Source organism: Mixophyes fleayi, chromosome 1 (genome assembly GCF_038048845.1).
Source record: "Mixophyes fleayi isolate aMixFle1 chromosome 1, aMixFle1.hap1, whole genome shotgun sequence".
In the NCBI taxonomy this organism is placed as follows: domain Eukaryota; kingdom Metazoa; phylum Chordata; class Amphibia; order Anura; family Limnodynastidae; genus Mixophyes; species Mixophyes fleayi.
The window spans coordinates 209,559,276-209,582,301 of NC_134402.1; the positions used below are offsets into that span (position 1 = coordinate 209,559,276).

Consider the following 23,026-nt stretch of genomic DNA (forward strand, 5'->3'; position numbering starts at 1 on the left):
ATTGATGCTGTTTTGAAGGCGAAGGGTGGTCACACCAAATATTGATTAGATTTAGATTTCTCTTCTGTTCATTCAGTTTGCATTTTGTTAATTGTTAAAAATAAACAATTAACAATTCTAATTTTGAAAGCATTCTTACTTTGCAGAATTTTTTCCACACCTGCGTAAAACTTTTGTACAGTATTCTATATACACACACTGTTATGCCTGGCATTAGTACTACTCTTTTGAAGTTGTTCTCATTGCAAGATGTACCTGACTCTACATATGGACACAAGTACACTTTTCTTGAATGCATCTTATATTAATTACGCCAAAGGCACATTCACACATCTAAATGAGCCCCTACCTATTTAGTGTGAGGAGTGACAGATTAATTCTAATAATTAAAAACCTGTCATAACATAATGGATTGCCAGCCAATTTATAAGCCACTAGTCTTATTGAAACCCTGCAGCTTACAGCATAGTAGTTCTGTATAATGATATCGGGGACCTCATAAAGCAATGCTTTATCATCTTACTTTTTCTTTAATACCTGCATTTATATTTTATCTTTATATATGACAATGGATCAACTCGTTAATATATTCTCTTCATAGTGTAGCACGGTGGCACAGTGGGTTGCACTGCTGGCTCAACGCGCTGAGATCAAGGGTTTTATTATGACCAAGGCACTATCTATGTGGAGTATGTAACCAGATAGGTTAATGGTCTTAAGAACAAAATAGAACCCTAGAGTGTGTATGTGGTAGGGAATTTAGACTGTAAGTTCCAATTGAGGCAGTGACTGATGTGAATTATTACTTATGCTCTGCACAGCGCTGCATAACATGATGGATGATACATAAACAATAATAATAATCTGCTATGCAAACATTCAATAGATGCAATTTAGAAGTGTATGGGGAGTAAATATGGCTGAACATGCTCCTTCACCCTTAAAAACTAAAAACAAAAAAAAAAGGGCCAAGTCCTTCCAGGCTGTATAGATTGTTCACTGAGGTTTCAAGTTCCCTATTTAAGCAGTAGTCATGGCTGCCAATATCTAAGCGAAAAGGAGAAGTTCAAGTACAGTGGCTCCTTTGAAAACCGCATGTTGGACAGACATATCACAGTACATAGCACCACTCCTCATTTGTCTTTTATTACCAAATATATCACATAATCACATTATGTTGGGCAGGCTCCCCCTTTCTATAAAAGGGATATATATATTCCAAATGGAATATGCAAACATGATTTTTATTTGGGAACATGATTTTTCATTGGATTGGAGAGGATGGTCACTTTTTGCTGGAAGATATGTAGAACAGAATACCAAAACCTAGCGTTTCGAAATGAAAGTTAAATATCCACACATATTAAATACTCAGCCTCCATCGAACACTCAGAAACTTTGTCCTTTAAGCAGCTAACTGGCTGCAGCAGCCGTACAATCGGCATTCTTGATTCTAGAGGTGTTGACGTCGACATTCAACTCATTGAATACACATTTTATTCCCTGGAGTGCTTGGACTGACCTTTGTGTATTCAGTGATGTTGGTTATAATGCACTATTAATACAATAATAGTGCCATATTGTTTTTCTCCTCTCCTTCTTTCAGCATAATACATTTCCATTACAAACTATTTCAACAGTTTATTCATATTTTTGTAGGGTGTAGAGACAGTCAAGAAGGAAATTGATGAAAGTGTCTTGACACAGACTGGACCATATCGCTCACCTTCAAGATTAAGGAAGAGGAGTGAATATTCGGGAGATAAAACTAAAGAAGAAAAGATATTTGAAGCTAATGAGTATGTATTAATTGCTTGCAAATAATTCACAAAGTTAATAGTGGTGTATCACAGAGTTTAGTTTTGAGGCTTGAGGCCTGTTTATTAATGATCTTGTAGATGGCCTAGAACAGGGTTTCCAAAACTTGGTCCTCAGGACCCCTAACAGTGCATGTTTTTGATATCTCCTTGCTTTAACTCAGGTGTATTCATTACTATACATGCTCAGGCTCGGTTTTCCGAAAACTGAGCCCACCCGAACATTGCAGATCCGAGTACTTTTGCGCACCCTCAGAACTGAAAGCGCTGCAAACCTTCATCATTGTGTTGTTGGATCTTGAGAGTTTTGGATTCTATTAGTACCGCGCTCCACGGAGATCAGGCACCATTTCACAGATAGACACAAAAGGGGTAGCAGCGTTCTTGGCAGCCTCCAGTGCAGTTGGCCATTGGTAAAACAGAGAAGGGGTGGCAGTGTTCTTGGCAGTCTCCAGTGACATTATACTGTTCCATATCTCACACTGAAACAGGAGAGAAGGCATTGTTCTTATCAGTCTTCAGTGACATAGCTGTGTGCCATTGCTCATACAGAAACAGGAAGGGTGGCAGTGTTCTTGTCACTCTCCAGTCTCCAGTCACTTTGTTCTTGTCACTCTCCATTCTCAGTGCCAGTGGTCACACAGAAACAGGGGTAGCAGTGTTCTTGTCACTCTCCAGTCACATTGTTCTGTGCCATCGATATGGATTCACATCAGTCCACAGAAGACTAGGAGCACCAAACAGCTGCTGGCACCAGTCATGATGATACTAATCCCGCTATGTCATCTGCTAAAGCCTATGTTCAAGTGCATAGTGGTTTTAAGTCAGGGAAACAAAAATGTAAAGGAAAAAAAAGAAAAAAAAAAGCTTTTACCTTGGTAAAAAAAACAAACACCTCTTTAATAAAGGTGAATGTTTACTGCAGAAAAACATAAAATTGACAACATGCCATTCTACCCAAAATATTAACAAGCATACCTTCTCTCAGCTAGATCCCAGCACCTGCAATCTATACTGTCTTTATCCTCGCCCTCATCAGTGTACATTATCCTCACACAATACTAATTCATCACCACTGGAATACACCATTACAGAAGTCTCTGTACTTTGATGTAATTGCCGGTAATGGCCTTCCTCATGGAATTTGTAGTTCATTTTACGGCAGAGCTGTCACGATTTTTGGGCTATTCTTATAGACCAGACCAAATGTCAAAATGTTGTGCCAACTCATCTGCATCACCACTGGGTGTCTTGGGAAAGCTATGTTTTTTCCTAGCAGCAGTTGCCTGAGAAACTGAAGGAGGAGACGCCATTGTGTCATGTACCACTTGAGCTATCAACCTGCTGACCAGGAGCTCATTGCATCTCTTGAGATCTTGGTCAGTTAGAAAGAAAGTGGAGATGTAGCTATTAAACCTAGGATCAAGCACAGTTGCCAAAATGTAGTGATCCAATTTCAAGATGTTGATAACTCTTGGATCCTGGTGAAGCGAAAAACTACTTGATCTACAAGTTCAACATAGTGAATTGTTTTGTTTCACCTCCTCTTTCAATTTCTTTAGCTACTGTTCCAAAAGTCTAATTATGGGAATTACTTGACTCAAGCTAACAACACAACACGGAAAGTGTTCTCCACTGCGTTGGAGTAAAGTACAGTCATGGCCAAAAGTTTTGAGAATGACACTAGTATTGGTTTACACAAAATGTGCTGCTTCAGTGTTTTTCGACCTTTTTGTCAGATGTTGCTATGGTATAAATTTACAAGTATTTCATGAGTGTCAAAGGCTTTTATTGACAATTACATTAAGTTTATGCAAAGAGTCAAAATTTGCAGTGTTAACCCTTCTTTCTCCTTCATTCTATCTGGGGGACACTGCTACTATGGGGTTGTAGCTGGGGAGTGTGGAGTTGGCACTTAACTAGTTAAACTGTTGCTGCTGACAGACTTCTCCCCTCTGCAACCCCCTGTAGCTAGTGAGTGTAGTCTAAGTGCCTAAGGAGTTGGGCTGGCTTTTAATTGCTGCTGTTTATTTTAGGCCATTTTTATTTACTAGGCTAGTGTAAAAAGAAGATAGGAAGGCTGGGACAGCAATGCTGCATTACTTACAGGAGCTGCAGCGCTATCAGGTCGTGAGATAAAAACCACCTATTTTCTTTGGCTGATGCTGGCACGCGAGAGCGGGGAGAAGACGTGGCCACATCAGTACCTGGGGACTGCCGCTGCTCTGTGGAGCATAGAGCGCTTCGAATCCAGAGCTCCCTCTGTCTTAATTGGCAAGTTGGTTTCTTCCACAGGCCAAAGCATCCCCTGGAGAAGTAAACTTTTGCAGTCAAACTCAGACAGACTTGGCTGCTACTGGACTCCCTCCTGCCTGCTATACATTAGCCTGGATAGACTAAGTATTATTCATTCTTTATATTACACTGTACTTGCTATATAAGAGGAGGTATATTGGGTTTTACAAGAGGTATAGTGTTGCAATTACATAATTTAATATAATGTTTTTTACTCACTAAAATCTAAAATGTATAAATATATAATTTGTTTATAAAAAAAGATCTGAGATACTACTGGTGACTTTGTAAGGGGTTAGTAGTATTCTTAGGGGTCACTCTGTACCTGTATGATTGTATACTATACTTTCTATCCTGTATTGTTCCTATTCAGTAATTATGTCTGATAAGGGAAAATCCACCAAGCTAAATTTTATAATTGTTCAAAATGTAAAATAATATTACCTGTAGGACAACAGGACCCGGGGACCCTCTGCGTGGGCTGTGAAGCTGGGCCCCAGGCCGCGCAGTCTCAGGTTTCGACTCCTATAGCCATGGAGGAACCAAGGTGGGCAATGTCTTTACAACAGTCAGTAGATTCTCTGATGCAGATTTTGAGTTGCCCAAAAGGGACTTTAGTGGCGGAACACCCCTCTACCTCGTTAGTAGGGGTAGCCCTGACGGCATTATTGTCCCAACAAGAGGAGAATGCAGGTGTAGGTCCAAGTGGTGTTCCATCCTCATTAACTCCTTCAGGCTTTTCCCAAGGGGAACCGACTTGGTCCACTGCTTTGGTTAGCGGTATAGATAAATTAAACCAGTTTTTAGACTAGCCAGGACCATCGGGGTCTAGAAACAAGAGACACAGAGTGAGCCATCCTCTCTTCTCAGTCTCTGACTCTGAGGCGTCATCAGAGGAGGACGGGGAACTTCTGCATGAGTCAGATTTCCAGACACAGTTGTAAGACCTGGATGACGCTAACAAAAACCAGAGTATTGAGAATCTAGTTCTGGCAGTAGGGCAGACTTTATATCTTGTAGACATTGACGAGCCTAGACCAGGGGTTATTCAAAAAGGTTAAAAAACCCATGATTTTTTTTACCCCTTCTTCGGAATTAAGGGAGATTGCTGAATTGGCCTGGTCACTGCCCGATTGCAAAATGGTGGTTCCACGTAGGGTTATGTCCTTGTACCCATTACAGCCAGATGACCTAACACACTGGGAACAGGTTCCTAGAGTGGATACACCGGTGGCATGATTGGTGTCAATCTTCAGGATGTCACTGATCGTAAGGTGGAAGGATTTGTAAAATCTATTTATGGTATAGCGGGAGCCTCGTTTAGACCCATGCTGTCTTCTGCATGGGTTGCTAGGGCGATGGAAACATTGGTTGAACATCTGGCAGAGGGATTGTAGGATTTGGACCTTCCCCTGACTTTACACCTGAAGGAAGCTTCAGGGTATCTGTATGAGGCAGCGCAGAGCGCAGCATCCTTGTCATCTTCTGTGTCAGCTTCTGTGGTAGTGGCTAGAAGAACTCTCTGGCTTCGGTCCTGGGAAGCTGACGCAGACTCCAAAAGGGCCTTAGAGGGCCTTCCTTATTCGGGCTCGGTACTTTTTGGACCAGAGTTAGATAACTTTAACAGCTAGGCGACAGGGGGGGGGGGAGAGTACTTTCCTTCCCGTTAATGTGCTAAAGCCTCGTACTCCGAGGTTTAGTTCCTTTTGCCAGCCCTTTCGGGGAGGTCCCGCCTTTATGGTCAGACAGGTAGACTTAGGTCTTCTGGGTTTAGTGGTTTCTCCCATAGAGGAAGTTCCTCATCTGGAAGCAAGCCCCAGGCTAGATTTCCAGGGAAACCGGCAGTCTGACTTACACGTGGGGTCAGGCTGGGCTGGGGGTAAAGGATAGCTTGGGCTGGGTCACTGGGCCTCCTGCAGTTTTTTTCCTCTAAAATGTTTCTAATAGGCTGCTGAGTTGAGTCTTGCCCTCCGGGCTAAAATTTTCCAGCCCTCCCCTGCTTACACCCTCCTCTCCTCACGGCCGCGAGAGTGGTAGGCAACAGCGACTGTTCACAGAACAGTGGATAAAATCACTACAAGGGGATATATCATAGATCTTTTAAGTCAAGCCCCTTATCGGTTTTTTACAACTTCCTTGACCCTTGACCAGAACAGAAGGCAAGCGATGTTGCACTGTGTAGATTCTATTCTTTTAACGGGAGTAATCTGCCCAGTCCCAGAGACGTCAGGGATTCTATTCAAACCTTTTTCTGGTCTCCAAGCTGGACGGTTCCTTCCGTCCCATTTTGAATTTAAAGTCTCTAAATCTACACCTGAGAATAGACAGGTTTTGAATGGAGTCTCTTCGTTCAGTGATAAATGGATTGGAGGGGGAGAATTTCTGGCGTCCATAGATATTCGGGACGCATACCTTCATGTACCTATCTGGGAAAGGCACCAACCATTTCTCTGCTTCACGGTAGGAGCGGCTCATTACCAATTCAGGGCTCTTCCTTTTGGCCTGGCCACAGTGCCCAGAGTATTTACAAAAATCAGGCAGTAATGGTTGCCCCTCTCCGGTCTATGGGGGTGAGCATAGTGCACTATTTAGACGACTTGCTGATCAAAGCCCCCTCCGATCAACGTCTTCGTCAGCATTTACACCTCACTATAGAGACCCTGCAGCTTCACGGTTGGTTGATAAATGTCCAGAAGTCTCAGTTAATACCAGTCCAGAGGATGATTTTCTTAGGTCTCATAAGGGACACCAGAAGGCAGAAAATTTTCCTTCCACAGGACAAGGTGTGCTCGGTACAAGACCTAGTGACCAGGGTCATCGACAGTCACAAACCTTCCATGCTTCTTTGCGTGAGGTTACTGGGCAAGATGGTCTCGGCCATCGAGACAATCCCCTATGGAAGGTTTCACTCGAGATGCTTCCAGGGGGATCGCCTAAAGAAGTGGTCAGATTCATCTCTCCACTTGGAGCACCAGAGAATTCTGTTGTACCCCGAGGCTAGTCTATCTCTCAGGTAGTGGAAGAGTCAGGAACACCTATGCATGGGCAGATTCTTTGCCCTGAGCTCCTGGATCGTCTTAACAACTGATGCCAGTCTAAAGGGCAGGGGTGCAGTGGCGCTACATTTGCACCTTCAGGGTCCTTGGTCAGAAAATGAAGGTTCCCTTCCAATAAATATCCTGAAGTTGAAGGCCATGTTAATGGCTCTCAAAGGGGCTCAGTCCCTAACTTAGGGATTCCCAGTACGATTACTGTCGGACAATGCCACATCGGTGGCATTTGTCAACAGACGGGGGGACAAGGAGTCCAAAGACAATGGGCATATCAGCCCAGATATTTGTTTGGGAAGAACAGTTTGGCCCATCTTTGCCAACTGTATTCATTCCAGGCATTTTATATTGGGAAGCCGACTTCCTAAGTCGTCACACAGCAATGCCCTCCATCCAGAGGTATTTCAGATATATGATATTAGTTTGAAAGTGGGGCCTTCCGGATCTGGCATCCAGATACAATCGTCAGGTTTCCAGGTTCTGTGTTAGAGCAAGTGACCCGCTGGCGGTGCCGGTGGACATAATGACAATGCACTGGAATTTTCGTCTGGGGTATATTTTCCCTCCCATTCCAATGCTTCCCCGAGTACTCCGGTGGGTCAAGCAGGGAGGACTCCCAGTTATACTGGTAGCTCTCCATTCGTCCCGCAGGGTATGGTATGCAGATATCCTTTTCATGATAGTGGGTCAAGGACTTTTTCTGCCTCTTCACAACGACCTCCTTCTGCAAGGTCTTTTTCAATATCAGGACCTGCCTCGGCTGGCTTTGACAGCATGGCTATTGAAGCCAACCTTGGGCGGTCAAAATGGTTTTCCTCCAGGGTATTGAGTACCCTGTCACGGGCTAGAAAGTCAGTGTCAGCCCGCATTTACCATAGAATCTGTCGCATTTACATTAAATGGTGTGAAGACCAGGCACACAATACAAGTAGATTTCTTTTGCTCTGGCTGCTAGGGTTTCTTCAAAATGGTCTTGATGTAGGGCTCCGCGTGGGATCCTTAAAGGTCCAGGTCTCTGCCATTACCATCTTTTTCCAGAGGCGTCTGGCGGACCATCCAGAAGTCCATACATTTTTGCAGGTGCTCGTGCACATTCAGCCTCACTTTGTTTCTCCCACGGCACCCTGGGATCTGAATTTGGTACTATCTATGATTCAGGAACCTCCTTTTGAACCCTTACAGTAAGCGGACCTTAGATTTCTGACATGAAAGGTGATGTTCCTGCTGGCCATAGCGTCGGCTAGACAAGTGTCAGAGCTTGGGGGTCTGTCCTGCGAGAGCCTTTCCTGGTCTTCCATGATGACATGGCGGTGCTTTGGACTGTCCCTTCTTTTCAACCGAAAGTAGTTTCCGGATTTCACATTAATCAGGAAATAGTGGTTCCAGTATTCCAAGATGCTTCCGCAGGTTCCACTTTAGAATATTTAGATGTGGTCAGGGCATTACGTGTTTATGTCCAAAGAACTTTGGATATCTGGCATATGGACTCTCTTTTTGTCCTAATTGATTCCCAAAGAAGAGACTGGCAAGCTTCCAAGCAAATCTTTGCTAAATGGTTTACTTTTACAATAAAAAAGGTGTATCTTAAGGCTAACTGGTCTGTGCCTACCCACATTACGGCACACTCCACCAGGTCTGTGGGGCTTTCTGGGCAGCGCGTGATGGGGCCTCGTCTGATCAGCTATGCCGAGCGGCTACATGGTTCTCGGTCCACACATTCACCAAATTTTATCAGTTCAGTGGGTTCGCGTCCTCAGATGCTAGCTTCAGCCGTAGCGTGCTACGAGCTGGGCTTCCAGAATGGTCCCTCCCTTAGGGGGGCTACTTTGGTACGTCCACATAGTAGCAGTGTTCCCCAGATAGTATGAAGGAGAAAAAAGGATTTTAATACTTGCGATAAATCCCTTTCCCTGATTCCATCTGGGGTACACTGCGTTGCCTCCCTTCTGTTCTTCTGCTGTTTGCTTCTTGGTTGTTCGACTCCCTTTCCTTGAGGGCTTTAGAATTACACTGACTAGCTACAGGGGGTTGCAGAGGGGAGGAGTCTGTCAGCAGCCACAGTTTAACTAGTTAAGTGCCAACTCCACACTCCCCACCTACAACCCCATGGTAGCAGTGTCCCCCAGATGGAATCTGAGAGATGGACTTATCGTAAGTATAAAAATCCTTTTTTTTTTTTAAGACCTCTGCAATTCGCTCTTGCATGCTGTCAATAAACTTCTGGGACACATACTGAGACTAATGGCCGCCTATACTTGCCTAATCAATGCTTGGAGTTTGTTAGAATTTGTGGGTTTTTGTTTGTCCACTTGCCTCGAGGATTGACCACAAGTTTTTAATAGGATTAAGGTCTGGGGAGTTTCCTGGCAATGGACGCAAAATTTAGATGTTTTGATCCATGAGCTACTTAGTTATCACTTTTGCCTTATGAAAAGGTGCTCCATCAAGCTGGAAAAGGCATTGCTCGTTACCAAACTGTTCTTGGGTGGTTGGGAGAAGTTGCTCTTGGAGGATGTGTTGGTACCATTCTTCATGGCTGTGCTCTTAACAAAATTCTGAGTAAGCCACTCTCTTTGCTGAGAAGCAACCTCACACATGAATGGTCCAGGATGCTTTACTTTACCCCAGTCCTCAGCAGTCCAATCCCTGTACCTTTTGCAAAATATCAGTCTGTCCCTGATGTTTTTCCTGGAGAGAAGTGGCTTATTTGCTGGTCTTTTTGGGTGGGTGGGAGGACGCAAGGACAATTCCATCTTGATCAACTTTTCTTTTCTGCCACTGCTGTATGGCAATGTTGCCTAGATGTGCTATGAAATGCCATGTGTTTGTGCCGTTGCTCTGTCGCTTAGTATTGAGCCAGCTTGTTGCAGTCTTTGGCCAAAAGTGTATGAAAATAATATTGCGACCTGTGAGTTGGTCAAAATTTACTGGAAATTACTGGTAATTAGTGTTATTGAGGTTAATAATAATGTAGGAACAAAAAGAAGAGCAAAATTATGTGATTTTAGCAATTTTAAAAAAAAACAAACAAACAGATCCACAACCAAATCATGCGAGGGTGGTTTTACTAAAGCCAAAACACGAAGTTAAATACAGAAAAACGAAAAACAAAACACCGGGGTCAGTGAACATGTCTAGTCATTACTGACTGACACATTATAACAGATCCATAGGTGGTAGTAAATATTTCACTTGACACCTGGAAAACCTGCACTGTTAGGGGTCCTGAGCACTGGGTTTGGGGAAACTCTGGTCTAGAAAGTAAGGTGTGCATAGATGAAAAATGCATTGGCAATACTAAGTACAGAAGACTGCGTAACAGCACACAGTGTCCAGCAGCATCTGCAAAGATAAATTAAAATCCTGGGATGCATAAAAGTGGGAATGTAAGGGGCATTTTTTATATAATTTATAAAATTGGGATTGTTTAGTTTGGCAAGAAAAGGGACGTAAGAAGTGACCTAAATTAATATCGATATAAATGCTCGTGTTCAGGTAATCTATCACATTAATTTTAGCTCTGTACCTAGGGAGCTGCTGATACCGAGTTCCCCAAATCAAGATCAATATATATAAGTTGAATCAGCGTTACACCTGTGGTACTAATGATATCTCCTAGTAAAGTGCTGGGTGCAATGACACACTTCTTGACTAGTTTGCAATTTATTACATAGGGTATTGCTGGTACAAACTGTCAAATAACAGTATTAAAATCCTTAAAAACAATACAAATGGAACATCTAGCTGTCATGATGTCTAAACAAATACATTGCAACAATGGTGATATCAACCTATTGGCATTGAAATCTAGATTTTAATGTCCAATTGGCAGTACGTCCGTGACAAATAAGGGTCAACAGTGGTAATAATTCATATTCATTTTTTAAAAACTCCAGCACTAGATATTTATTAACTTTATCAACAGTTACTCGATTAGATCTTTCCACTTAATGGTGTCCTTGCTTATTCGGTGTGTATGGCAGTAGCTTGGAACCAGATTAAACAGGCGGCATATGGGGGTGAAACACCCTACTCACAGGTTTGTGTCTATGCTTCTAAACTGCTGGCGTCCTGGTAAGTCCACCCGTTTGTTCTGCCTCTCTTGAAGAATAATAATAATAATATAATATTCGACACTCATAATCTTGATCAACATCAAACTCAAACTCACCTGCCAAAGTCAAGGCATCTCCAATAAATGAGACCCTAGCCTGTGTAACCAAAAAATTGTGTCTGCTTTAAAACCGTCCTTACACCTTAATAACATAGAGCCAAAACAGTGATTATTTAAGGCTTCTTGTGCTTACATGAGGGTTTATGCTCTTTTAGCATACAAAACAAGGTGTGTAAGAGGAATAATTCATTTATTTTGTATATAAGCAAAATCAAAGAGGTATTTGATATTGAGAGAGGCAAGTATTAAGACCTCATAATCTATTACTTAGCAATTAGTTCCCTCAGACTAATAAATGTTGCTGCCCAGTAAGATATACAGTGCTGTATGTAAATTCCTCAACATAATATAGATATACTGTGACAGGATGGACCGCCTATGCCACCCTGTCTGTTGTTGCTGGGAACCGGCTGGGCTTACTTTACCACCGTTCCCTTTCGTTATCCCAAATACGCCTTCTTGCTGCAGTAGGAGGTGCTTACAAAGGCTGCCACCACTGGACTCCTTACCGACATCCAGAACCAGGTTTCTTCTGGGTAACTGATGCTGCTAGAGTATCTCGTTGCTGGTGCACGTGGGCTGCTGCTCCTGACATCTTACTATGGATCAGGGAAGCTGTGGTTGGATACCCCCTGGCCTATCACACTGACCAGGGCTGCATGGATAGCAGGCAAACTGTGGTACCGGAAAGCTTGTGTTCAAACCTCAGAGACAGCCAGAGAACGGATTCGATTTAGGGTCTAATCTGCAGGTCACAGGAATACAGCAATACTGAAGATGTTTTCAAGCAGGTCTTTGAAGCAAGTGATGTTTATTTGCTCTCACACTGGTTGGAGGTACCAGTGATCAGGTCAGATAAAAATCAGAAGAACAAGTTTCCATTATAAGCTAGTGCCTTTTATACAATTTAGACACAGGCTATTTTTAGCATCAGGATATAACCTGTTTATACAAACATGGATTTACATGCATTGCAAAGGCACTAATATTTACACTTAGCTATGAAATTCTTAAAAACCTTGCTGTGATATCCTGGATCTTATTTCAGAGGCAGGAGACATACTAGCAAGTCAAAAGATCTATCTGACATGAATCCCTTCTTCAGACAGTCGCCGAATACACAGTCCCACAGAACAACAAAAACCCAAAACAAGCCACTTCCTCACATCACAATACATCAAAGGTTTTGTAAACAAAAGCTCATTGTATCAGATATATACATCAGACATAATGCATTTCCTCTAGAGAGGCTAAACAGAAAAAAAAAAAATTCTACCCTGGTCTCAGAAATAACGATTTCCTATCTCAGAATATACACAATATTAAAAATAAGTGCATTGTCAATTTATATAAATAAGCGCCCCGCGCTATTTCCTTTAAATAACTTGATACCATAAGTTATTTATATGTGATCCAGTCACATATGTTTATTAGCTCCAGTGTCCTTATAAGAACAGTTCACACTGGTTGAAGGTACCAGTAATCAGAAAGTCAGATGGAACAATAATGCTACATTTCAGTACAAACCAGTACAGTTTTATTTATTTTTAACATCAGGATGCAATATGTTTCCCCAAACATGCATTTAAATGCAATTTATACTTAACAAAATTTACACTTATCTGTAACATCCTAAAACCTTCTGTGTGCATTATTCTGACAGGATCTGAAATGCATAATACAAGTCACACAGACAGAGAGGAAGTGGCCCCCCCTTTTGTGTATACAGGCTGAACAAACGTGTTGGCCACTGAGATGAAAAGATCTAATTAACATGAGGGACTTTCTTTAGAAAAATTCTACAAATCCAATCATGTCATCCTGTCTCAGAAGTTACAAATCAATACCTCAGAAATGAAGGTATTTCCTTTACAAAGTGCCACACTATTTAATAATATAAGTACATTTCCATTACACAGTATCTAGAATCAGTTCATTTGATATAAATCCTGGATCTTATTTCAGAGGCAGGACACTGCGAATAATTTAAACTTGTTTGGATAAAGTTGACACAGCTTGAGATGAAAAACACGTTCTGGGCTTAAGTTGACTTTCACAAGACATCACAAGAAATTGCTAGCCCTTTCTTGTGATAAGTTTGGCTGGGAAACCCTATTTATAGTCCTTGGCTATTCCTACTTTCTAATGTAGCTCTTAATAGGTTTATATTCTTGCATTCTGGAATTTATGAGTTACTTCTTAACTATTTTTAACTTTGGAATTTTTTTTCTCTTTAACTGTGTAAAAGTGAATCCTTAGAAGTAAGTCACTTGGTGACTCTGCTCCTTCGTGTTTTGACTTTGGCAACCTGTGAGCCCTGTCCAGTAAAGCGCCATATCAGAAGCAGCAGGGAGTAGTTTCCCGCAGAAACTTATGTAAATAAGGCATTCATTGTGGATTGTTTATATTTTCAGGTATACCCCTTGGAAATATTGAGACTGCTGGGGCCTCAGCTGAAAGAGGCTTTTTGCTGTGCCAGTTTCTATTTTTTTCCGGTTCTCTGGGGACATACTGTATTCAGATCCTCCTTTTCAGTCACAATGAAAGTTGTATGTCCCATAATTGAATAGCTTTCCCGGTATTTGGCGCAAATTATTGTTGTGCGAATCTTATTCTAAGAGATTGCTGTTTGTGGGTAAAAGTTACTGTATCCAGCGCTCTCTCAATGGAAGTATTTCCATGTGATGGGAATTGATTTTTTTTTTCTTTATTGCAGTGCTTCAGAATGCCACAATTTTTCTTTCTGGAAATGTGCAGTGTTCTTTTATGTCCTCATGATATTAGCCTTATTGTTTTCATTGTCTCAGTGAGCTTTTACTCTGAAATCTATTTGAAACTGTCAAATTGTACCCCGCTATATGATTTTTGGCAGCTGTCACACTGAACACTTTTTTACTGACATATAACTCTTTAAACAGCTTATTCTTTGACTTACATTAACATTCATACATTTTTAATAGTTTTGTGGTAGCTTCATGAATATATTTGTGATGCTTTTCATGTTTATTTTCCCCGTATTTCAGAGAAGCTGTAGGAGTGGTGTTGCATAAGGATTCTAAGTGGCACCAGCAATGGAAAGATTTCAAAGACAACAATGTGGTGTTTAACAGTAAGTAGACAGAAAGCATAGTGTGCATGAAATTGCTGAGGTGTCTTGACAGTCAATACATTTAAAAGGCTTCTACTTGTCACATAACAAGTTGCTGTTTTCAGGTCTTGATGAGCAGAAGATCCTTTGATACTAATCTCACATGAAGCATTTAGAGACTATCAGAAGCCTGTCTTATATATGAACTACTTCCTTGAATTTCATCACGTCACAATGTTCCTCAACAACCCTCACTATTATTAATACTCATGAATATATATATAGCTGCCCAGGTGATTTTTAACTTCATGTAGACCATGTGAAAAGGTGCAACTATAAAAAAAATGGTGCTTGCTGTAATACACTGTAAATATACCTTGCAGAGATGTTAGATCTTAGATGATGTTTGTTAAAATATCTGTTTAATGTGTGCTCTTTGTAAAAAGTAAGGTTGTGTTAAAGGAGCAATCCCACATGGAAGATTGTTTTCAGCCAACAAGTTAAGTATCTTTCAAGAATGCATCTGTGTCTTATTTTTAGATTTCCTCTTACAAATCATTATGTCTTTTTCAAAAGATTTTTGGTTTGTAACCAAAAAAGGCTTCTAGACACAAACACATTAACAGCTCCTCGGCATGTTGTGATGGCAGAATGGTGAGAAGGGGATGTCACAGTGCAAACAGAACTTAGATGGGTGTTCCAAAGCCAGAAGCTGAAGCAGTGAGTTGTGGTTTAGTGAAGCTTCAAAGTAAGCAACGGTTCCTCGGAGTAACCCCCTTCAGTAGAGAGTCCCCAGGCAGTGAGGCCTGCAAAGCCTCCAGCTCCTTCATCATCAGAGAGCATCAGCCTGGATAAAAATGAAGACCTGAGGCATGAAAATCAAGGCCAGACCTTGGACTGAGGGCCTAGAGTGGCTGCTCCTCCAGAGCAATCTAGGAGTAAGCTTGGCTCAGGGAAAAGCTACAGTTTGCAGCCAGGCAGTGCAGGTGTGATCCTTATTGCCTGGAAAACATCAGGGGGTGAGGAAAGTACTAAAACCCAGTGACTACCCTTAGTGGATGCAATAGGTCTGGCCAGCCAGTCCTTGAGCAATGGGCCGTGGGGTATACTTCTTGCAGTTCTTCTGAGCGGGGTCAAGGTGGCATGGATGAATGCTACAGCAGCTGGAAAAAAACAAGGGCAGACGAGCATGAGTACAAGCGACACTGAATCTACAGGACCTGATGATGTTGTGATTACAGCAGTGGAGGCAGAAGTTACCAAGCTTAAGATAAAATCGCAGTTAAGCATTCAGTTATAACGTGTAGATTACACTTGCAAGATTAACAGCATGATGGAAACATTAAATGAAAAAGAGACAAATCTAGAGAATTTAAAGGAGAAAGAACAGAGGAAGTTAGCAAGCCAAAGCCTCAAAAGAGTGGTGAGAAAAGAGGTGCTTTTCTTGAGGAGAGGCTGAGGAAATCAGGATGAGGTTGCCTCACAGAAGCCGCTTTCATCAGTCCACTTACTACCTAATGTACCAGGGGAAGAGGAACTAAGTATTGAGGAAAGCCAAGACAACACTCTGAAATCTATAGGAGAGATGGAGGACAAATTAGACACATGTGCAGAGGTGGTGAGTGTGAGAGTCTGGGACTGAAAACTAATATTAATAGCAGTAGCATTGTTGCTGAAAATATTACGGACAGTCATCTGTCTGTGACAGATAACAGTGGGATTGCAAATGTTAATTTGTCTACTAAAAGCAAAGGAAATCTGTCTGTGAAGGGTGACAGCAGTGAATAATAGCAATATGGTTAACCTGTCTGTAAAAGATAAGTTACAGTACAAATTTTAATATATCTGCTGAAAGAAAAGATGTCTGTTAAAGGTAATGGAGGCAAAGTTAATGTGTTTAATACAAGTTAATAAAGCTGTCTCTTAGCAGTGATACAAGTACTAAGTGAAAAATAGCAGCAGTACAAATGCTAATATGTATGTTAACAGTAAGGTAAAGCTATCTGAAAGAAATAACAGTGGCATTGTTAATGTGTTTGCAAACAGCCAAACAAAGCAATCTGTGACAAGTAACATTGACAATGTAAATGTTAATGTTTCTGCAGTAAATGCTAGCAGTGAAGGCAGTCTGTTTACGGAAAGTAACAGTGGCAATGTATATTTTAAAGTGTCTGCTACCAGCATAGGTAAACAGTCTGAGTTGGATAACAGAGACAGGGTGAGTGTAATTATGTCTGTAGTAGATGGGAAAAAGGTAAACAAAGGTGTTTGCAATAGAAGTGAGACAGGTGCAGGGGTTAGCAATGACAATGAAATGCATCAACACTGGTATCTGCAGCTGGTGCTTTAAGCAAGTGGCTCACCAGTGGTCTATGATCGTGATATAGCTGGTGGCAGGAGTAGTAAAAGTTTGAATAAGTATGGTTACCAAGGAAGTGAGTGCAAATAACACTGCACAAGCCAGTAATATTGTTGTGAATTTTTATCTGGGTAATGCAAATATGAGTTGTACTGTGCAGCTGGGAGAGACAGTCCTTGCAGCAGACATTGTACCCAGAGTTTCTGACATGAGTGATGGTGGGTTATTGGTCAGATTCCTAGGTGAACGAATGTTGTATAATTAAAATGCGTTGATGAAGGTGCAAATTTTCCAGCAGAGATTCAGCGAGTTGAAGGGAGAGAGCAGATGGGCGGGGTACCGGCCCAACCCTATTACTAGCAAAGAATTAGTAAAGGTTTCAGTGCTGTTTAGGAATGAATCCTTGCTCCCTGTTGATATTACTTATTGGTTAAATAGATATGCAGATTTAGTCGCCCCTCTAACAAAAGTGCCGGATGATGTATGGGTATGGACTGGAGCATGGTCAGCCTAGGAAAGGTTTTGCCATTTTGACACAGGACCTTTCCATATTTCCTCTGCAGCTTATTTTGGGTGAGATAGGTTACAATATTTTTATGCAGGACAGTCCTCAACAGTGTCACAAATGTGGTTCATATAGACACCTCAGCATTACATGCACAGAGAAAAAGTGTTAGAGTCAGCAGTTAGGACATACAGCAAGTGAATGTACCCAGATTGTATGCAACCTTTGTGGTCAATATGGTCACCCTAACAGCAAGTGCCCATCTGCTGAATATAATAAGGTATCAGATGAGGAGATGGTTGAAGTCAGTGTATCAGTGGAGAATTCTATTTTCCAATCTGATGATCAGCTGCACAGAGTACTTCTAACTTACAGCAGGAGGTAGTTGTTCCAAAGCCCTTGGTGCAGGTCTCACATTAAAGCCTCCGGCATTAGAGGACAATTCTGTCCACAAAAAGGTTATAACCCCAGTTCAGACAGCAGTCATGGAAAACTGGGTATTAGTGCAGGGGGGAAAAAATATTAAAGATAAAACAAAAGTGACTTCAAATAATATAGTCCTAAGTAATAGGTTCTCCTTTTCTGCTGATTCAGAAGATAAGAAGGAAGGTGAAGAGATTATATTGGAGAGGCGAGATTAAAACCAAAAGTAATCCAAGGAGTTAAAGGCTTCCATTGAAAGTAGTAAATAGTGCGGTAATGGTTAAAGGTGTAAGAGTTAGGGAAGATGGAGGGAAGGAGGTAGCAGGTGTGGAGAATATAGGTAGTTGTCAAGAAGGGAAAGGAAGTGGTAGGTAAGGTGGCGGCCCAAATGGAGGGGGCAAATCTGGGTGCACAAAAATATCACATTAAAACTAAATCCAGAATCCCCACTTATTGGGGGATTGTTAATTTGCCCCTCAACATTCCAGGAGGGGAAGAAAGGGGGAGTAGCTGGGAAAGCCACTAAAGATATAGCAAATGGGAAAGGTCCTAGGAAAAGGAGGTAGGCTAGCCTTGATAAAGGCATCAAAAACAAAGACCTAGACAAAAGGTTAAGTGAGGGAGAGAAAGATTACAAGGTCATCCTTTCAGATAGTAATGCTCTTCCCTCAGGTATTATGGTTAAGAGGAGGGGCTCCTCAGATGATGAATCACAGCGACAGACAAAAAAGTGATGAACTGGTCCCACTTCTAACACTCTGAAAGATGGATCCCCAACCCATTAATTTCACCACCATTGGCGTATGTTCTTTCAGAAAGAGCTCGTTACATGGTCTTTGATTTTTTTTTTCAGCAAAATGGAGGCTGATTTTTTTATTTTTGCAGGAGACTAGGGTAGGGCGCTTTGCTGATCTTCACAAAGCAAAACGCGAGTGGAGAAGAGCTCCCTCCTATTGGTCTCTTGTGGGCAAGTGCGTACAGTGAGTTGGCAGTGCTTTTTCCTGGAATGGTAAACATTCAAAGGGTTATAAAGTTGCAAGTGGGTACATGTATGGTTTTGGACGTCAAACTGAAAAGGGCAAGTTCTATGGCTTATTAATATTTATGGGCCCCAAATAAGGTGGGATAGAAAATGTCTTTTCATTGAGATATATATAGGTTTTTTGTTAAAGTTGACTCTGCGATCTTGGCTCCTGAGCTGAGAGTGGTGGAGTACTCAGATCACCTTTTCCGATCTATGATCTTGAATGCTTTGGATTCTCCTCAGGGAAGGTGGGGCCCTGTGGTGCCTGAGCTCTGAATTCCTAAAGGAGGAAAAGGATAGACAGTCCTTTGTTGTTCTCCTTTAAACACGGGAGACACTGTTGGATGCCGGCTTAAATAGGTCAGAGTTGATTCTGAAATACTCAAAAATTCTTCAGCAGTCTCGTAGCTAAAAAGACAATTGTTAAAATCTCATTCTTACTCTGCAAATAGGCAGAAACTTGGTTTTCTGATCTCGGAGGTGGAGGTAATGGAAAAATCTCCAAAGTGAAATCTTTGCTCAGGGAGTATCAGTATGAACATGAATGGTATGTGTCCTTAGTTCTGGAGAGGGATTAGTGTTCTTATCACTCACCAAACCCTTACCAGAGCTGCAGGAACTTGGTTGACAACAAGAAAGTGAGATGCTTGTATGATGCGCAAGACGTCTTCCACAGCAAACAGGAGGATATCTTGGGTGTTTAAGTTCTGAGGGGCAGTCATGCTGGCTTGGAAGGCCTGAAGGCAGATATATAACGGTAGACAAAGTGAAAGAGGCCATAGACAGCTAGTCTCTGAAAAAATCCCCAGGCCCAGATGCTTTAACACCTGAGTTTTACAAGGCCTTTTAAAGATCTCTTGGCCCCTCACCTCATGGAGGTTTTTAATAAGAATACAAAAGTGGAAGCTGCTCAAATCAATTTATAGGCCATAACAGGTGCTTGAAAGGGTGGGGTTATCCTGCAAGGAACATACACACAACATTTTTTCCCCCAGCACACTGCTATAGCCAGCAACAGATCTGCCATTTCTACTGTAGATAAAAATGCAAAAGTCTTTGTTGCACACATTTGCAAATGTATGTTTAAGCCACCCGCCACGCCAAGGCGCTTTTGCTAATAGGATGGTCCTACTCTAAACAATGAGAGTCCCATATATTTGGGCCATACATATGTGTTTTTAAATTGAGAGCCAACTTACCAAAGAGGTACCCCAGAAGCCTCCAAACAGCAATTCAGTGCCAGTACCCCCTCTCAGCTACTGACACCAACATGCCTCTCAGACAAATACAAAAGTGGAAGCTGCTCAAATCAATTTATAGGCCATAACAGGTGCTTGAAAGGGTGGGGTTATCCTGCAAGGAACATACACACAACATTTTTTCCCCCAGCACACTGCTATAGCCAGCAACAGATCTGCCATTTCTACTGTAGATAAAAATGCAAAAGTCTTTGTTGCACACATTTGCAAATGTATGTTTAAGCCATCCGCCACGCCAAGGCGCTTTTGCCAATAGGATGGTCCTACTCTAAACAATGAGAGTCCCATATATTTGGGCCATACATATGTGTTTTTAAATTGAGAGCCAACTTACCAAAGAGGTACCCCAGAAGCCTCCAAACAGCAATTCAGTGCCAGTACCCCCTCTCAGCTACTGACACCAACATGCCTCTCAGACAAATACAAAAGTGGAAGCTGCTCAAATCAATTTATAGGCCATAACAGGTGCTTGAAAGGGTGGGGTTATCCTGATATATGGGACTCTCATTGTTTAGAGTAGGACCATCCTATTAGCAAAAGCGCCTTGGCGTGGCGGATGGCTTAAACATACATTTGCAAATGTGTGCAACAAAGACTTTTGCATTTTTATCTACAGTAGAAATGGCAGATCTGTTGCTGGCTATAGCAGTGTGCTGGGGGAAAAAATGTTGTGTGTATGTTCCTTGCAGGTTTTTAATAAGAGCCTGGGTGAAGGATTACTCCCTTCCTCCATGAGACAATGAGAGTTTCTGCCCTTATTCTGTTAATCAAGGGACAGAAACCATGCTGAATTGAGAATTGGCGCCCCATCGCTCTTCTCAATGTCGATTGCAAGATTCTGGCAAAAGAACTTTTCAGCAGAATAGTGAAATATTCTAGTCTGCTACTTTTTTCCTTCTTAGCACTACACTGTAAAAGGGTGCAGCACTTTTAGTGCGGTCCTTGCATCCGGAAGACTCTGGAACGATATAGGGCTGAGAAATGGGAAAAGTATCTGCCAGCATCTGGCCTCTGCTTGGGTGGTATGGTCTTCCAGCAAGGGTGCTTAACTGGCTTTGTACTCTTTATAGTCTAGCTGAGAGCTTTCCTCTTGTCAGTGGTTGGGTGGGCCGTGCCTTTGGGGTGAATTCAGGAGTCAGGCAGGTGTTCCCGTCTGAGCCCCCTTTTATATGTTTTTGCAGTTAACCCTTTTATCAGAAGGGTAGAAGGCGGCATGGTCAGAGGGATGCAACTGAGCTAGGAGGCATCTGAAGTTGGTGGCTTATGCAGATGATGTCACCATTGTTCTTTCTGATGTGGCAGAGGCTGGTGTAATGACATCTGTAATACAACAGTACTCTGAGGCCTCAGGCTCTAGAGTGAACCAAGATAAGAGCAAAGTACTTTTGTTAGGTGAGGATGGTCAACAGTGTGACCTTCCGGACTGTCTCCCCAAGGCTAGTCATGAGGTAAAAATACTTGGTGTCCAGTTTGGCCCAGGTGATTATGCCACCCGAAGTTGGGAATATAGACTGGGAGAAGCTTCCGACAAAGAGGGGTTTTTGAAGAGATGGAAAATGTCTCTGTGAGAGTCGATCTGATCAAAACTTACATGATCCCGATCCTTTTGAATGTTAGCTATGTGTGCATTTTGCCAGAACCACTATAGACCAGAGTTAATGTAATTTTCTTCCAGATGCTTTGTGGAAATTGGTTAAACCTCATCAAGCCTATGTGACCTAGAAACCAAAGGGAGGGGGACCTGGGTATGGTAAACCCAGTGCTCTTCTTTTTGACTAGCTTTATTAGACTAAACTTCGGAAGTCTGTTTTTGGAGACTCCTCCGGTAAATAGATAGTTTCAGGGTGTCTCCATTTCTCAGTGCATGGAAAGGGGGAGGTATAGTGAAGAGTTCCCAAGTTCCCCATGGGTTTCTCCCGACTTATGGGTCTCTTGGTTTGAAGGTGACAAGCTGATGGTGAATTGAAGTGGAGGCGGTCAAGAGCTCTTCTATAAGGGAGTTGGAGAGGAGAATCTTCAATAAACTCTGATGAGCTACTGTTATTGAGGGACTACCCGAGCAGTGTCTGAAGGGCAGGTATAGCTCTGGTGAACTCCCAGAGGATACCCCTGAAGTACATACACATTGACTGGCTCTCCTTTTATGGTGGGCTTTATGTGAAGGGAAATTTAAAGCACACAAGGGTCGATGAACATGGCTGCCCATGGGAGGAGTGTCCCATGGGCATCCATTTCTTGCTTAAATGTTCCTTCAACATAAGGGTTTATGAGAGAGTTTCACACGCCTTGAGTATCCCTTGTCTTTCGGGTCTCAGTTACCCTGAGTGGGCATACAGGGCATTCAAGAGGTATGGGAGCTTTGAGTTGAGCACCTTTTCTTTTTTTAGTTGGTGCAGTGGTTAGGTACTTCTCATCGATGTCATGGTGGCAGGTCTCTATTAGGCAGAAGATCCTCCCCTGTGAAGTGGTGGTGGGTGATATTTTGCATGCACTGAGAAAGGTTCAGGGTTTGGAGAGGGCACTGGTGAATGCATCAATTTGGCAGCGTTGGATGGTTAAATCCAGACCTCCTTCTATAGCTTTCTATCCTTTCCATTCCCTGTAGATTTTGTTCAAAGTTTGTTATTCATGAACATCATTATAGATGTTTATTTACCTGCTATATTATAATGGGTTAGTTGCAATAGACTAGTGTGTCTTTCAACAATGATGTGACATAATTAACTCCTGGATCCTCATTATGATTAACTACTAGTAAGGTTCACATACTGTTTATTTAGCTGAAAATAGCATAGTTGTGCTCCTTGTAGCACATCTGTTTAATTTTTAGATGTGTTTTTTGCTTATTAATGTTCTAGAAGTATGTGTGTGAATTTAAGAGCTATGAGTACACTTTTATCTTTGATTATATTTGGGAATCCATCATCACCATCATCATCATCATCAATTTATATAGCTCCAATGATTCCGCAGCGCTGTACAGAGAACTCATTCACAACAGTCCCTGCCCCATTGGAGCTTACAGTCGAAAT

At 42.0% G+C, this 23,026-nt stretch overlaps 1 protein-coding gene across 1 annotated transcript in view; it reads left to right on the forward strand.

Annotated features, from left to right (window-relative positions):
* The window catches only part of TIMM44 (translocase of inner mitochondrial membrane 44), a 102,069-nt gene that overhangs the window by 24,373 nt on the left and 54,670 nt on the right, over positions 1–23,026 (forward strand). Inside the window, exons 3-4 of the mRNA XM_075202561.1 lie at positions 1,660–1,799; positions 14,360–14,445. Coding sequence (XP_075058662.1) covers positions 1,660–1,799; positions 14,360–14,445 — 226 coding nt within the window. The remainder of the gene's footprint in view (positions 1–1,659; positions 1,800–14,359; positions 14,446–23,026) is intronic.